Raw genomic sequence first — 17,850 nt, 5'->3', positions numbered from 1 at the left:
AAACAGGTTATGTGCTGGACTTCATCATCTACACTGCGACTAAGATAGACAATCTCCGGAAGGATGACCCCTTTGGCTTCTCTGGCTCAGTTGTGAAGGCACTTCTTGACAGGTACATGAGGGGGAAGCACATCCTCTATACGGACAATTATTATACCTCCCCACTGCTGTCAAAGTACCTGGTCGATCACAACATTGGCTCTTGTGGAACAGTCAAGAGTCGGAGGAAACACTTCCCAATGTTTCCTGTAGCCAGTACTAGTCAGAGAGGTGATGAGCACCTACAGAAGTCGGAGAGGCTTCTGGCAATACGGTGGCACGACAAGAAGGTGGTCAATATGCTGTCCACCGTCCACAAGGGGGTCATGGTCGACACGGGGAAGACAGACAGGAGGGGGGAGAAAATCTACAAGCCTGATGCCGTGTGCGACTACAACATCAACATGCGGCTTGTAGATAAGAGCAATATGATGACGGTGGAGATTGACTGCCTGAGACGGACAGTGAAGTGGTACCGAAAGGCGGTCTTACACCTGCTGGATATGAGCCTACTGAATGCTTGTATCCTCTGCAAGACCGAAGTAGGTCCACAGAAGCCTCCTTCTCTCAGGCAGTTTTCAAAGAAAGTGGTGAAGCAGCTGCTTGAGAAATACGGTCAGGTGACAGGAACAACACCACGCCGCCACTCCGACACCTTACCTGACCGTCTTGAGCAGCGGAACTACCTGTCGTGCCACTTTCCCCCACCACTTCCTGCTACCACCGTGCGCAAGTCTGCACAGAGGCGATGCCATGTGTGTAGCTGCAGTGAACGCATGCCTTGTGTTTGTAAATCAATGGGGTTCTGGTGCAACGAGTGCCAGGTGCCACTCTGTGTTCACCCCCATTTCATGGAGTACCACACACTCCGCCGATACTGAGAACAGACAGTGACTGCAATACGTAAAATATAAGTGCAAGACCAGACAGTGACTGAGTGATATAATTATAAGTGAACTTTTACTTCAGTGAATCAGCAGCATCTCCCTACTAATTAGTAATTACTTGTATGTAAGTCCTTTCTGTGCTGCAAAATTACGAAACGCGTGTATAAGTGAACTTTTACTTTAGTGAATCAGCAGCATCTCCCTACTAATGAGTAATTACTTGTATGTAAGCCCTTTCTGTGCTGCAAAATTACAAAACGCATGTATGACAGTAACGAGCGATCTCAAGTCACTTGTCTTCCCCACCCCCCACTCCTGTCTGGTGTCTACATACCGATCTACTTACACTACCATCGGAAAGCCGAAGGTTAGTACTTTCATTTGACACCTAGTTTTTTATTCTAGGTTATTTATTTATTTTTTTTTTTTTTTTATTTTTTTTTTTTTTGGTGAATTTTTTAAAAGTAGGAAAATTTTGGCGATTATGCCCAGGTGAGCGGGAAGACGGGCGAAAATATGTCCAGGGTTTAAGGGTTAATCTTGGTGGAGAGAGAGAGAGAGAGCACAGAAGTAGGTATGGTGTAGAAAGGGGATGGGGTAGAGAGAATGAACTGTGTGTCCTTAGTAATTATGGGATTAGGGTTGGGTTGGAGAGGAGAGAGAGATGGACTTATGAAAAAAAAATGACTTACGAAAGACCTTAACCTGCCCAGTCCCGACCGATTTTCCACCACTGACTCCCCCCAATCCCGACCAATTTTGGAAAAATAATATTTTTTGGCTCAAACCTCTGCTTTTGGTGAGAAACATCAAAAATTTATAGAGAAATCACTCCCCTGAGGTTTAAAATACTCGATACAGGTAGTAGTACTCCTTACCCTACTGGGTTTTCTATCAGGCTGGCTTCAAAGAAAACAAGTTCTATGGGAGGGTAACTATTCCACACCTATCATAAATGGTATTTATTATTTGGTACAGATTTATATGTAGTACGAGAGTATATTGGTTTTCACACAGTAATATAGGCAATATAAGCATTGTTTCACTCACCAAATACATCAGCATACCTGACCTTTTTTGGCAGCATTACCTGATCATCATTTCTGACTGTTTCTTCCTCTAATGCTACGTAAACTTTGTCCTCCACATTGTCATCAATTGAGAAATCACTCTGGCCCTGAATTTCGTACCATGGCGCAACGTGTCTTTACTCTGGTAACAGGTGAATTGTCGAGACAATGGCGTGTGAGGGGGGAGGGGAGGTTATGCGGGGTAAGGCATCGTCCCTGCCTGGCACCTTGTAGAAGAAGGTGTTCCGTGTATATGTACCAAAAATCACGTGCAAAAATTGAAAAGTGTGCAAATTAGGGACCTTGCAATTGATGTGCATTTATTTACGTCAGCGGGACTGACAGTGACAAAATGTGTGGACGTATATATACGTCAACGGGACGCAGCGGGTTAAGAACCGATTATGTTCGTAAGTTGGGGACAGTCTGTACTGTATATACTTATATATACATACATATATATATATATATATATATATATATATATATATATATATTATATATAAATATGATATATATACAGTCGTATATATATATTATATAAAAGGCGACTAAAAGAGTTGGCGGAGGGTTAGTGCCCCTCCCCGGAAAACAACTAACTAAAAAAACAAACAAGAAGCTTCGGACAAGGACTAACCAAACGATGACGACCCAGGACCGGACAAAGGACTTGGTAATGGCTACGTGGAATGTAAGAGGAGCGAATGATGAGGTGAAGGAGAGAGAGAGATTGTCCAGGTGCTTGAGGGTGCAAAAGTGGATGTATGTGGAATGACTGAAACAAAATGTAGAGGAGAAAGTGTGAGAGAATGGGAGTATGGATGGGGTATATGTGCAGGAGTAGGTGAGAATGAGAGGGCAAAGGAAGGAGTATGTATAGTTGTGAGTAAAAGATGAAAGAAGAGCATAAGACAGTATGGATCAGTTGGGTCAAGGATTGTGTGGGTAAAGTTGAAAGTTGGAATACAAATGTGGGTGATTTTGTGTGTGTGTATGCGCCAACGCAAGATCGTGCTAGCAGAGTGAGAGAAGAGTTCTGGACAAATGTGGAAGTGTGCATGGAAAAGTTTGGAAGGAATTAGAGAGTGTTTTTGATCAGTGATATGAATGGTAAAGTAGGGAATATGAAGGTGGATGGAATAGTTGGTGAGTGGGGTGTGCCTGCTGAGATAGATGAGAATGGCAGTGCATTAGTGGACATTTGTGCTGGGAGGGGGTTGGTGATAGCCAATACCCTCTTCAGGCATAAAATGATCCACAGGTATACATGGCGAGTGATGAGAAGGGTGGGTGGTGAACTGAATGAAAGGAAGGCAATGATTGATTATGTGTGTGTGGATGAAAGGATGCGAAGATGTGTAATGGATGCAAGAGCTTATAGAGGTTGGGGGAGTGGACTTTCTGACCACTACTTGGTGGTGGCCAGAATTAGGATACAAGTAAGATGGAGGAATGGAAGAAGGGAAAGACGAGAGGAAAGAGTAGTTGCAAGGAGAGTGGAAAGGTTACAAGAGGATGAGAAAAAGGCAGAGTATAAGAGAGAAGTGGAGGAACGATTGGGCAAATATGAATTGGAGCAGACGGTGGACGTGGAAGGTGTGTGCGGGATATTTACAGAAGAAATATGTGCAGCATGTGATGTGGTGTGTGGGAGGAAGAGAAGACAGAGGGGGGTGCAAGGAACAGCGTGGTGGTCTGAAGAGGTGAGACAGGCTGTGGCACAAAAGAAGAAAGCATACAATGAATGGATGAGAAATAGGGGCGTGGAAGAAGTTGAGAGGTGGAAGAGAGAGTTATATGTGGAAAGAAAGAGAGAGGTGAAAAGATTAGTAAGAGAAAGAAGAGAGTGGATGAGGAATTTGGAAGGAATTTGAGTGTAAAGTGGAGGGACTGTAAGAAGATGTTCTGGAAAGAGGTGAAGAGAGTAAGACAGGGCGGAAGTGAGGTTAGCAGGGGAGTGAAAGATAAAAATGGTAGATTATTAGTGGAGAAGGGAGAAAAAGTGAGCAGATGGAGAGAACACTTTAAGGAATTGTTGAACATACAGGATGGAAGTAATGCGAGTATAAGTGGCTGGGGAATGGCTGGGAGAAGGAGGGAGATGAGAAGACAGGAAGAAATCAGTAGGATAGAAGTTGTGGAAGCAGTGAAGAGGGTTGAATTGGGGAGGGCCCCTGGAGTTGGTGGGGTGTGTGGTGGGTCATGGGGGGGAGATGGTGGTGGGGTGGATGTGGAGGATGTGTGGATTGGCCTGGCAGGGGGGTGGAGTCCAGGAGGATTGGAAGTCAGGTGTGGTTGTTCCCATGTACAAAGGAAGAGGGGGAAAAGAAATGTGTGGTAATCATAGGGGCATTTGTCTTAGTATAATAGGAAAAGTGTATGGTAGGATACTTATTGACAGAGTTAGAGAAAGAACAGAGGAATTAGTTGGAGAAGAACAGGGAGGCCTTAGGAAGGGAAGAGGTTGTGTAGATCAGATATTCATTCTTAGATCTTTAGTGGAAAAGTTTCTAGAGAAAGGAAAGAAGTTGTATGTGGCTTTCATGGATTTGGAGAAATCATATGACAGGGTGGATAGACAAGGGTTGTGGAAAGTATTAAGAATATATGGAGTAGATGGAAAGTTGTTGAATGCTTTGAAGAGTATGTATGATGGTGCTAAGGCTGCAATGCGTGTGGATGGTGAACTAAGTGAATTTTTCTCTTTGAAGGTTGGGTTGAAACAGGGATGTCATGTCTCCATGGTTGTTCAATCTGTTCATGGATGGGGTAATAAAAGAGGTAAAAGGTAGGGTAGTGGATGTTGGAGTGGCCCTGGTGAGAGAGGATAGTGTTTGGAGACTCCCTGTACTGTAGTTTGCAGATGATACTGTGTTGTTGAGTGAAGATGAAGGGGAGCTGCAAGGCTTGGTGGATGAGTTTGGGAGAGTGTGCAAGAAACGGAATCTAAAGGTTAATGTAGGGAAGCGTAAAGTGATGGTCTTTGAGAGAGGTGAAGTCAGTGAATGTACAGCGAGGTTGGATGGTGAGGAATTGGAAAATGTGAGTACATTTAAGTACTTGGGTAGTGTGATGAGTAAGGATGGAGGTTTGGTGGGTGAAGTGCTTGAAAGGGTACAGCAGGGAAGATAGGTTGCTGGTTCTTTGAAAGCAGTGATAAGAAACAGGGAAGTGAGCATGGAAGTGAAAAAGTTACTACATGACAGTATTGTGATACCAACTCTAACGTTTGGAAGTGAAGCTTGGACGTTGTTGGAAGGACACAAGTCAAGAGTGAGAGCAGTGGAAATGAGTTATTTAAGAGGAGCCTGTGGAGTCACATGGAGAGACAGGCTGATGAATGAGGATATAAAGGAGCATTGTGGTGTGGATGTGATAGGAAGTGTTATGAGGAACACACTGCGGTGATTTGGCCATGTGGAGAGGATGGAGAGTGAAAGACTGACGAAGAGAGTGTATGTGAGTGAGGTGGAGGGGGGAAGAGGGAGGGGGAGGCTGAGGATGAGATTGAGGGATGGGGTGGAGAGGTATATGAGAGAGGGGGGTGTGAGTTGGGAGCAGGGCAGTGAAATGGTGGGGGACAGGGCGACGTGGAGGCGATTTCTCTGTGGCCACGCCAAACGGGATTGAGGCATCTGACAATAGATAGAGAGATATATATATACAGTAGGCTCGCACAGTGCGCGACATCACAGTGCGCGAATTGCATTGTGCGCGAGTGACCAAGAATCATAACCAAAAACCTTGAATGCGCGATTTTACCTCACAAAACACGAGGTAGAGGGAAGGAGTGGCTTAAAAATGCCATTTTCCTTCAGTACGCGACCCTCACTCCCACACAACGCGCCAATAGTGACCTAGAGGCTCGTGGGGAAGGTGCTCAAGAGGAGTCTACAGTAAGATCTCGCCAATAGCAACTTCGACAATAACGTTTTCAGCAATAACAGTAAGTTAGAATAGATACCCAGTTTCTATAATAACGACGTTTATTTCGTGAATTCCAAGTTGTTATTCTGTCAATACGTCCTTAACAAGATGAGGAATGAAACAAACAAGCAAGAAGAGATGAAGGAAATTACCTGCAACCCCCACCATAATGACTGTTGCAGTATTGTGGAAGAAATGTAACATTCGACAGGCCGTGAATTTCTTTGTCAAAGCCTGGAATAATACAACACTGGCAACCATTAAACAAGCGTGGTGCGGCCGAGATGGTGGGGGGGGCACTGTAAGTGCATTGCTGCACCTCAGAATCCCTGTTGTTTAAGTCCATCAGGTCTTTTGTCTACTGTTGTTACGAGTAAGGTGACTGCCCATAGTTTTGTTATTGTAGCTATATCTGAAGTACGTCTGAAAAATTTGACCTTTATTACGTCTCTAAGGGCCAAAAAATGTCCAGGTGTTAGGGGGTACCGCCCATATGTAATTTTTTCCATAAGATTATGTGTTATCAGTGAGCGAATTCACACTGTGCGAGGTCGTGGACCGCCCAATCTCCCGCGCACTGTGCAAGCCTGCTGTATACTGTATATACAGTAGAACCTCTTTGGTCCGGACCCCTTTAATCCGGATTTCTGTTAATCCGGACAAAATTTAAAAATAATAAGCTCCAAAAATATGTTGAAAGTAATTCTAAAGTCATTTTCAGTATCGGCGCGGAAAGCGATCGTCATTCGTTTAGTCTCGGATCACGCTAGGTCGCAACATGGGCGCCTGTTTAAACACACGCTAGCATTCATTCCATCAACTAGTTCACCAACCATTTATATTTTTATGCTGTATTTCAAAAACTAATCCTCCTTTCCAAACCCCTTACTGCAAGTGTAGCTTCTGTAATGAATAAAGGTGTCAAAGGGAGGAGTTTGCTTACAAAAAAATGGGTCAGAATATTCTGCAGTGTTTAGTGATTACTGTAGGTTATTTTTTGTACTTAAATGTGCTTTACTTGTACATCAAACATTAGCTTCTTGCCCATATGGGTGTTATCAGTATGCCAAAGATGAGAATGTATTTTTTGCCTACATAAGTTTTATTTTTATTCCAAATATTAGTTAATTAATTAATTAATTTTTTTGCCTACACGGGCCTTAGTCACTTACTACAATTTAAAATGGTAGGCTAGTTTCTTGTCATGGCCATACCTGTAAATTATGCAATACAAAACTATCATACATGATTAGTTTTGTTATTTTAGCACAGGTATCCTTTCATCTTTTGCAGTTACGTAGGGTTGACATATGCCACATATGTTAAGAATTAACAAACATACCATATGTAGATAGAGTTTGGTATGAACTGGAGATTACCCTGATGGTCCGGACAATCTGCTAATTCGGACAACCCTTCCCCCCATATAGTCCGAATGAGAGAGATTCTACTGTATATGTATATATATATACACACCCACACCCACACACACATATATAACAGGTGAAGGAGAAGCATGGAATCCCTTGATTAATTGGGTGACCATTTTGAAGTAAGTCAGCTTGAGAGAGATCAGTCACAACAGAGGTTAGGAACTGTACCCTTCACTGGCAGAGGTGTCTTCATAGATGAATAATATTTTTCGGCAGGAGTAAGAAAAAGGGAAAAGATTTTCTGCTGATTGAATGAAGATTGACTTGGATTTTTTTGGGTGGGATGTCCATAATATACAGTTATAATTGCTCAGGTGCCTGAGTGGCAAGGTAGACAGATAAGCAAGCAAGCTTAAGTTCATTGCATTATCATTTCTCCCTCAAGAACATGGATAATGAAGGGTTAACATTGAGAGGGTATAAGGTTTTTTTTAGAAATTGAAAGGTTGGGGAGGAGACAGTGAGCTGAACATCTAATGCAGGAGAGTAATTGAGGGTGACTTAGATATTCTGCTAATCTTCCTATTCCTTTGTTCCACAGGTGACTTCAATGTTATCAATGGTGTCTTACAGACTTCTTATTCGGTGATGCGCCGCTACGAGTTTGAAAACAAGTCAGAGGAGCTTTGGCAGGAGATTAAGTTTGTACTAGATAATTTTGCGCAACCTCTCACAAATCTTCTTGTGGTGAGTTCTTTAGAATTAATTATTTACTTTCCAGTCACTTAATGTGTATTGTTATTTATTCAGTCATCTTAATTTTTCTGCAAAGCCATATTACTGTCCCACTGATCTCCTCATATCTCAGCAGCAGAAAGGTAATAGTAAAGGTAGAGGATGTATATTCCAGTTTTCACACATATAATACCTGTGTGCCACAAGGATCAATAATATGGTTCAGCCCTGTTCCTCATTCATATAAATGGTCTCTTGTCTGTCACCCATAATATCATTCACTCAAATGCATATGATTCAGTGCTTCACATTTCCATTACAATTAACCACGTATTCACAGAGTTTGATATCTCAAACTCCCAGTTCACCACAGAAATCTCCATATATCAAGACTTATCTAAGGCCACTGAATGGGGACAAAATAACATTGTTGCATTTAATGTTAGGAAAGCCAAATATATCCAGTTAATAATGAACAGATATTGTCTGGCTCCTATATTGCCTTCAATGCAACCAGTGTTCCTATCTGTGTTATTATTTAAATTCTCAGTGTTTCACTTAACAGTACCCTCAGTTGTACCTCACATGAGATCATCTGCTAAGACTGCCTAAAAGAAACTTGGATTATTGTCCAGAATCCTCCATATTGGAGGAGGTATAGCACCAGCTGATCAGGGTGGTACACTCAATCCTTGTAAATCTCGTGTTTATAAAGCATGGATTCGTAAATCACGGCTAAGTGGCTGTCAGACTGCCAGCACCCTTAAATTGCTGTTAAGTCACGAAAATCGCGGACCTAGGCACCGAAGTGGGCCTTTTCTGAGGAGAATCGTAAACCGCGGCATTCAGTTTGAAAATCACGACCCAACAACCAATCACCACCCGTCCCTGGTGGCAAGTGTGCATACTTATGCCGCCACGTTGCTGTTGTTCTTCCCGCCAGTCCGCACACTACGGACCATCGCCGTGGAGTACGAGAGCTACCTGCCTTTTTTTTGTGCACCTTCCCCCCTGCTTCCTACCTTCCATGGCCCCTCCCGAACCTCCGATGAAGCGCTCTAAGCAGTATGGCATCAAGAAGCAGCTGCTGTTGTCGTACAGTCAACGTTTGGAGCTCATTTGTCGTGTTGAGAAGGGAGAGAAGTTTTCAAGGCTGGCGAAAGAGCTCCTTGGGAAGAAGGAGCTCACTGATTTGCTTGTTTACATAGACTTGGCCAAGGAGATTGTGAAATCCATTGAACGTGATGAGGAAAAGTGTAGTGAGAGTATTGGTTACCTAGAAAAAGCTGTGCGTTTTTACAAGGAATTGCATAATCGCCGAGTTAATGAGAAACATCAGGAACTCATCACCCACTATTTTGCCACGGTAAGGGCAGAAGCTGAGCCTGAACCACAGCCTGGCCCTTCACACACTGAGGACGTGGATGACGTAGCATCTGTCATCTCTGAGGCAGACTTTGAGGGCTTCCTGAGGGAGGCAGAGGAGCTGGAGAAGGGAGAACAACATGAGGGAGCACCCCCACCTCATGCTGAGAGGTTCTAAGTTCTTCCCAACACCACCCCACTCCATTCACTTAACCCCTTCTTTACCGACCCCTCCCCCAAATGTAAACATTACGTTTACCCCCCATACCGACCTGATAGCTCCCCCTCCCGTAGTGTGAGGGGTAGTGTATATTTTTTGCCACGTCGAAACTATTCACTATTTTTTATTTGTTTGTATACTAATGATTACATAAACCTAGCATGATGTTGGTAATAAAAAAATATTATTAAATAAATCGTTACGGTATATAAGTTTACACATCCTATGCTAAAGTACTGTTACCCAGGTAACTACTGTACAAACTGGCTTGAAAAAAATGACCTGCACAGATGGATGGCTTATTTATTTACCTTGTAAGCTAAGCTTGAAGTATGTGGACACACATGATGGTGATGGCGACCTTGGCCCACTTGTTGCCGAGATTGCAGCGTCACTAAGCTCGCTACTATTTTCCTCCTCTTTCCTCACTCACATCAACTTCGCTATCATTTTCAGGATCACAGTCATCTACTGACACATCAGACACTGCTGCATCATCATATGATACATCTAAATAAGTATCCTCATGAGGAATAAACTCGTCACTCTTGGAATTTGCCAGAGATGCCGTGAGAAAGATGTCCTGTACACCCTCTCTCGTGGTCAAGTGCGTGGTAACTGACTCTCTCAGGCAGGCCAAGGGGTGTAAATTTTGCTGTATGTCAGCAGAAAATATAGTACGATATCTGTAGTAGAAATTATAAATAAAATAATGATTGGTCTTAAAGAGGTTACATCACAGATGAGTGAGCAAGCCATTGGTGCCACCGCAACTCAGTCATGACGTATCTTATGATGTCAGAATTTGTCAGAACTTCGTCACAGTCTTTGTCATCAAAACACAGAGCTGTTGCTAACACAAGGTCCTCAGAAACAGCCTTACCGGGCTACCCTGAGGCCCATAAGCTGCCATTCATTAGAGGGTTTACTAGCATACCACTGTAGCGGTTCCGGTGTCTCACGGGTGTTTGCTGGCGATGTATGGGGGTACATCAAAACACATTTTCGGCAAAGAAGGGGTTAAGCAATAGCATCATAGGATTAAGGTGGGATCTCTTAACATTGCTTGTTTCTATTAAATACATGCACTGAATATTCCTAAATTTGTATGCTTGTGTTTGATGGTGCCTAGATAGGTGTAGGTAGGGTACTGTGGGGGGTGGTTGGCCAAAGTCCAGACCCAGATTCATTTTTCACATAAGAGTTATTATTTATAAACCACGGAATTTGTAAATCGCGGCAGTGGTCCAGACCCAAATTGCCACGATTTACGAGGATTGAGTGTACTCCCAAGGGGAATGGGAATGTTGGTGATGGGAGAGCTGGAGCTCTTGTTTCACTAGCTACCAAACCATCCCCCTTTGCTGACCTTTTCAGTGTGACACTAACAAGGAGAGAAGACCAGTATACTCTCCTAAACATTTCCTGTAACTGTCTCATACATTACGCCACATGCACCTCACATCTCACACCATGTACCCATGTACCCATGTACCCCACTATGTCACAGGTTGACACCAGCAAGGGCCTGCAGCCAGAAAACTTTGCCCTTGCTACCTATTGGCAGACTTTTTGAGGGGAGGTGTGACGAAGGCTCTGCCAGCATAGATCGTGGGACTGGGGTGAAATGAGGCTCAAACTGTACTAGAGGTATAGGACATTGCGGTTCCCAGGCTGCCACTTCCGCCTGACAGAGGGGGAGCCAAACCTGGGAGTAGCACCCCAGGAGGCTGCCGTATCAATGGGTGTATAATGGTGGGGCAGTTACAGTGCCAAGGCGTGCTTGGAGAGTGTCCCTGTAGCTGTCCTGGCAGGGTGCCCTAAGGCCACTACCGCAACCACTGGTCAAAGCTGGTGGGCTACCGGTCCCAGATCCATTTCCTGTGCAGTGGGTGGGACCTGCATCATGTCTGTCCCCTTCATATTTTCCTGATTATGCCCAAGCTAAAGAATGTAAGTCAAAGAAAGCCTGAGGACACTAAATAACTCAGGGGGATCAGAGTGGCTTCATGGAATGTGGGAAGTTTGAGGAGTAGTGTGGCGGTAGTGGTTGAAGTAATGTGTAGGAGGTGGGTGGATGTGGGATGTGTGCAAAATTCCAATATAGGGATGGATCAGCCAGAAAGATTGCCGGGAGGGATTGTTAGAAAGATTGCTGGGAGGGATTGTTGCTATAAGTTGTTTTGGCAGGGTTGGATAGATGGATATGGGGGTGTGGGTGTGTTGGTTAGGGAGAAATGGTTGGAATATATTATGAATGTTACGAGAGTTAGTGTACTAGAAGTGAAAATTTTGTTAAGTGGAATGATGTTTGCAGTTATATTGGCATATGCTCCACAGACAGGCTTGGATGAAGTAGAAAAGGATAGATTTTGGGAAGACTTAATATGTGTAGTAAGTGTTATGCTGGATAATGAGATAGTAGTATTGGGGTATATTTAAATGGTTATGTAGGTGAAGCACCTTAAGGATATGAATATATTTAAATGGTTATGTAGGTGAAGCACCTTAAGGATATGAAGGAGTACATGAGGGGATGTGCATATGGTACAAAAAATGAGGAAGGGGAAAGGATACTTGAGTTTGGGGAAGCAATAAACATGATTGTGTGCAGCACACATTTTAGGAAGAGAGAGTAGGTTGATTACTCATGAGTCAGGGAGAAATAGCAGCCAGATAGACTATTTCCTGGTCAGGAGGGCTGTTAGGAGGTTAGTGAGGGATGTTAAAATTTTAGGGAGCAAGGAGTGTGTGCAGCAACACAAATTATTGATATGTGACATGCTGCTTAACCCGTATATTGTGAGCCACAGCTCAGGCTGGATAGTGTTGCACTGCGAGCCACAGCTTAGGCTGTGCAGGCCGTGCATCACCACTAACTACTCCACCCTTTTGCAGTGGTTGAAGGGAGCCAGTAAGAGGAGGAGAGTTAATGAGGCGAAAAGCCTTTGACTCCGCCCTATTGAGAAGAGCTGTATGTTGGGAGCCTCCCCACACATGAGAGTTGTACTCTACACAGGGGCGAATAAAACCCGTGTATAAAGTCAACAACTGTGCAGGGGTAAAGAAAGAACGGAGTTGGCTTAGCACACCTAATCTCTTGGTAGCAGATTTTACAAGAGATGTAGTATGATCTTTCCAAGATAAGTCTTGAGTGAATGAAACCCCAAGCATGTTCAAGGATGGTGCAGGATTAAGCTGGATAATTTTAAACATTCGTGGGTACTTGTGTGGAAGATTTTGTCGGGTTGATAGGTGTAAGAACTGAGTCTTTGATGCATTAAAAACAGCAAGATTATTTTTATCCCAGTCAGAGATACGAGCTAGGTCAGACATTAGGTGTGCCATAGCCTCATCCCTTGTTTGTTGAAGTAACTGCTGAGATGGATGTTGCAAGAACCAAATGGAAAGGTGAAGGGTGGAATCATCAGCATACCAGTGGATAAGGTTACATGTACAGCTTAGAAGGTCTTTGATGAATAAAAGGAAGAGAGTTTGTGACAGGACAGAGCCCTAAGGAGCACCACTGCTGATAGATCTAGAAGAATGATGGCCGTCTACAACAGCGGCTATAGAACGACCAGAAAGGAAGCTATAGATGAAGTCAGAGATAGAAGGATAGAAACGGTAAGTGGGCAGTTTGGAAATTAAGACTCGATCAAAAGCCATTGAGATGTCAAGTGCAGTGGCAAAGCTTTCACCAAAGTCCCGAAAGGAGGAGGACCAGGAGTCTGAAAGGTAGGTGAGAAGATTGCCAGTGAAGCTTCCCTTATGTTACCCATACTGACAATCAGAAAGAAGGTGTGATAGGAAAGATGCTTTAGAATTTTTCTGTTAAATATTGACTTGAAAACTTTTGAGACACTGGATGTTAAAGCAACTGGACGATAATTAGAGGGTTGGGAATGGTCATCCTTCTTTGGGACTGGCTGAATGAAAGCAAACTTCCAACAAGAAGGAAAGGTACAAGTTTATAGACAAAGGCGAAAGAGTTTACTTAGGCAGGGTGTAAGCACAGACGCACAGTTCTTGAAGACAACAGGAGGGACTCCATCAGGCCCATATGCCTTGTTAATATTAAAGCCAGTGATGGCAGAAAATGCATCAGCTGAAGAAATTTTAATGTCAGTCGTGAGGAAGTCAGAAGGGGGAATTGATGGAGGAACAGCACCGGAATCGTCTAAGGTGGAATTGGAGGAGAAAGTCTGAGCAAAGAGATCTGCTTCATCAGTAGAGGAAATAGCTACAGAACCATCAGAGTAGAAAAGAGGAGGGAAGGATGATGAGGTAAAGTTGTTAGAAAGGTTTTTGGCAAGGTGCCAGAAGGAGCGGGTAGAATTCGAGTTGGAGAATTGAGAGCATTTAGTATGGATGAAATTATTTTTAGCAGAGCGAAGACCAGTCTTTGCACGATTCCGGACAGAAACATAAAAAAGATGTTCAGGGGTGGGTTGGCTCTGGTACCTTTTATAGGCCCTCTCCTTGTTGTGGACAGCATTAGAACAAACGTGATTAAACCAAGACTTTCTTGTATTAGTCGACGGATATGAGAAGGGAATGTATGCTTCCATGCCCAAGGAAATAACCTCTGTAATGCACAAAACACACTCAGATGGCTCCCGGCCATGGAAGCAATAATCATTCTAGAGAAAATCAAAGAAGTACTGCCTTAGGGCCTCCCAGTCTACAGCTGCAAAGTGCTACAGTCAATGTTTTTTTGGAGGGTCCACAGGCCGTACCAGAGCGATAGGACAGGTAAAGGTAATAAGGTTGTGATCGGAGGAGCCCAACGAAGAAGAAGGATTAACAGTGTAAGCAGAAGGATTAGGTGTAAGGAAGAGGTCAGGTATATTGGAGCTCTCTCCAAGGTGGTCAGGGATACGAGTAGGGTGCTTTACAAGCTGCTCTAGGTCATTAAGGATAGAAGTGACGTAGATTTGTTCACCAGGTGGATCAGTGAAAGGAGAGGAGAGCCAAGTGGTGGTGAACATTGAAATCTCCTATAATGGAGATTTTGGAGAAACGGATAGAATGTGTTCCATCATAGAAGTAAGATAGTCGAAGAATTTTTCATAGTCAGCACTGAATATACCAGTATCAAAGGCACACATCATATAGCTAACATAATGAGCCCCTTGCATACGATGATGCCTTTCTTATCTTAATTTTGGTACAGTATTTCGAGGTGATCATATCAAGCCTGGGAGAGATGCCTTTGTATTTAATGAATTGGTAATTTTCTTCCTTAATGCCCTTGATACAGTGACATCTATCTTGTTTTATTCTTGCCATGACCAGATTATGTTATTCAGCTTAGGGGAAGCCTGTTATACTAAAAGGGTTAAAACAGTAAGCACTTCATTTATAAAGTAACACTTACATGTTGAAATTAGGAGTGGTTTGTCTAGAAAGTAAGAGGAATGTAAAATACTGTGTTTATTGATGCCAACTGTAAAGAATACAGTAATTACATTAAGCATTCATTTGTGCCATGTGGAGAGACAGAGATGTGAAAGAGTATCATACTAATGTTGTACCCATTTAACAGCTTCATTCTTTTAACTCTCCTGAAGTGTAATGAAATTGTCATCTGTCAGTAAAAAAAAAATGAAAATGGTGCTATCAGTGCTTTGGGAAACAGGTTGGGGTGCTCACCATCCTCTCACTCGATGTAGTGCTGCTTTGGGTGTCTGCCCTTTCCTTCAATTCTTCCTCTTCTGTCTTTCTTTTCTTCACTCTTTCCTCTTTCTTCTGCCTATGGGTGACTTTACACTCCCTCTTCTGTCTTTCCTTCCTTCATTCCTTCCTCTTGCTTCTGTCTATGGGTAACTCTGCACTGAGTGACAAGCCAAATGGTTTCCTTTACACCAAAAAACCATTTACTATGCTGGGTGGTAACCATATAACCAAATTATTAGTGGGTAATTAAGATGCTCCAATCAGATTAATCCTGTGTAGGTTTATATCCAAAGGGTGGTTGGGGTTTATTGCTCCCGTAATGCCACTCAGGGATGAGTGAGGCTGATCACTCTCATCTTAAATGTCAGGACCAACTTGCCTAGCCCCAGGTTCCTACGCTCCTCATGGGGTGACGTAGGATTGGATGATGGATGGATGGACCAGTCCCTTCACTTTGGGATCTCTTCTCTAAGCTGCATTGAGTTGTTAAGCAGTAACAGAAATAGAATCATGCATTATCATAAGGAACTGATTAATGTTTATCCATCACTGGCAGGAATTGATGAAATTTGCTGGAGAAAACATAAACAATGGAGAGGCTCTTCGTGTGATTCTCTCTTCCCTGGTGTCTGTAGGAAGGCTCTTCCTGGCCCTCAACTCACAAGACCTCCCTGAGTTCTTTGAGGACAATATGGCTGTGTGGATGGAACATTTCCTCACACTCCTCAATTTCTCTAGTCCTCTCCTTATTACTGCAGAGGATGAAGTTGGGGTCTTGGAACAGGTGAGTATCATAGATTTATATACAGCGTGAAATAACAATAGTAGTGAAGATTTTGTTCGGTGGGATTATGTTCGCATTTCTATCGGCGTATGCTCCACAGCCAGGCTTGAATGAGATAGAGAAGGATAGATTCTGAGATGACCTAATACATGTAGTAAGTGGTATGGGGGATGAAATCATAGTTTTGGGAGGGGACTTAAATGGTCATGTAGATGAAGCAGCTCAGGGATATGAAGGAGTACATGGGGGATGTGCACATGGTACAAGAAATGAGGAAGGGAAAAAGTTAGGCCTACTCAAGTTTGGAGAGGCAATGAACATGGTTGTGTGCAACACACATGTTAGGAAGAGAGAGAGTAGGTTGATTACATATGAGTCTGGGGGAAATAGCAGCTAGATAGACTATTTCCTGGTCAGGAGGGCTGATAGGAAGTTAGTGAGGGATGTTAAAGTTATAGGGAGTGAGGGGTGTGTGCTACGATACAAGTTATTGACATGTGACATGGCGCTTAAGGAGCTGGTGATGAAAAAGAGGACCTGTGTGCCTGGGGAGAAAAGAAAGAAATAGAAAAACCAAGCAGTGAGGGATGCCTTCTATAGTGAGATCAGTAGCATGGTGGCTGAACAGGGAGACGTTGATAGAAGCGTTAATAAACAAACCAAGCAGTGAGGGATCCCTTCTATAGTGAGATTAGTAGAACGGCGGCTGAACAGGGAAACGTTGATACAAGTGTTAATGAACAGTACAGAGCCCTCAAGAACAACCTCTTGAGAGTTACTGATTCAGTGTGTGGATGCACAAGGGGTCCCCCAAGACATAAAGTAACTTGGTGGTGGGATGAAGGTGTAGAAGCTGAAGAAAACGTTTTACCGGGAATGGAAAAAGAGTGGTAACAAAGAGGAATACAGTACTTGGCTGCCAAGCGTAGGGCTAGAAGAGAGGTTTACATATCAGAGTCTGAGTCTCATAGACTTTTACTTGATAACCTAAATAATGTGGAAAGGAAGAATATGATATTTAAGGTGGCAAATCAGATGAAGAGGGAGAACAGGGATATCATATGTGAGCATTGTGTGAAGAATGTTAAAGGAAAGGTAGTGGTGAACAGTGGGGATGTTACAAATGCCTGGAGAGAGCACTACAATTGGTAGTTGAATGAGGAGTTTGACTGGGACAGGGAAGGTTTGGAACCAGCAGACCTAGTGTCTGGTCATTGATTGACGCTGCTACTGTGAGCAGGGCAATAGGTAGGATGCAGGTGGGGAAGGCAGTAGGTGTGTCTGGGTTGACTGCTGAAATGTTGAAAGCCTCAGGAGATACAGGGGTGAGATTCATCACTGATTTGATAAATACGATTATATATGAGTGTATTGTCCCAGATAATTGGCTGAAGAGTGTAATTGTAAATGTGTACAAGAGGAAGGGTGATTCCCTGGAAAGGGGAAATTACGGAGGCATAAAGCATTTGGCCCGGATAATGAAAGTGATGGAGAGAGTTCTAGAAGGTATGATTAGAGAGAGAGTGACTATTGATGTGATGCAGTTTGGGTTTTAGAGAAAGAGTGAATATTGATGAGATGCAGTTTGGATTTTATGCTAGGCAAAGGGAGCACTGATGCCATATTCATTGTTTGACAGCATCAGGAAAAATATATAGAAAAGAAATGGGAACTGTACCTTGCTTTTGTTGTTGATAGAATCTCTAGAGAGGTGGTGAAATGGGCAATGAGAAAGCTTGGGATCGACAAGTGGCTGGTAAGGGTGGTTATG

At 43.3% G+C, this 17,850-nt stretch overlaps 1 protein-coding gene across 1 annotated transcript in view; it reads left to right on the top strand.

Annotated features, from left to right (window-relative positions):
- The window catches only part of Cse1 (chromosome segregation 1), a 125,360-nt gene that overhangs the window by 50,690 nt on the left and 56,820 nt on the right, over nucleotides 1–17,850 (top strand). The window contains exons 5-6 of the mRNA XM_080274211.1: nucleotides 7,898–8,043; nucleotides 15,852–16,079. Coding sequence (XP_080130337.1) covers nucleotides 7,898–8,043; nucleotides 15,852–16,079 — 374 coding nt within the window. The remainder of the gene's footprint in view (nucleotides 1–7,897; nucleotides 8,044–15,851; nucleotides 16,080–17,850) is intronic.

Source organism: Coenobita brevimanus, chromosome 57, assembly GCF_032717465.1.
Source record: "Coenobita brevimanus isolate Jiangsu-jjx chromosome 57, ASM3271746v2, whole genome shotgun sequence".
Lineage (NCBI taxonomy): Eukaryota > Metazoa > Arthropoda > Malacostraca > Decapoda > Coenobitidae > Coenobita > Coenobita brevimanus.
The sequence above is the reverse complement of the archived record's forward strand: the minus strand, read 5'-3'. Positions and strand labels throughout refer to the sequence as shown.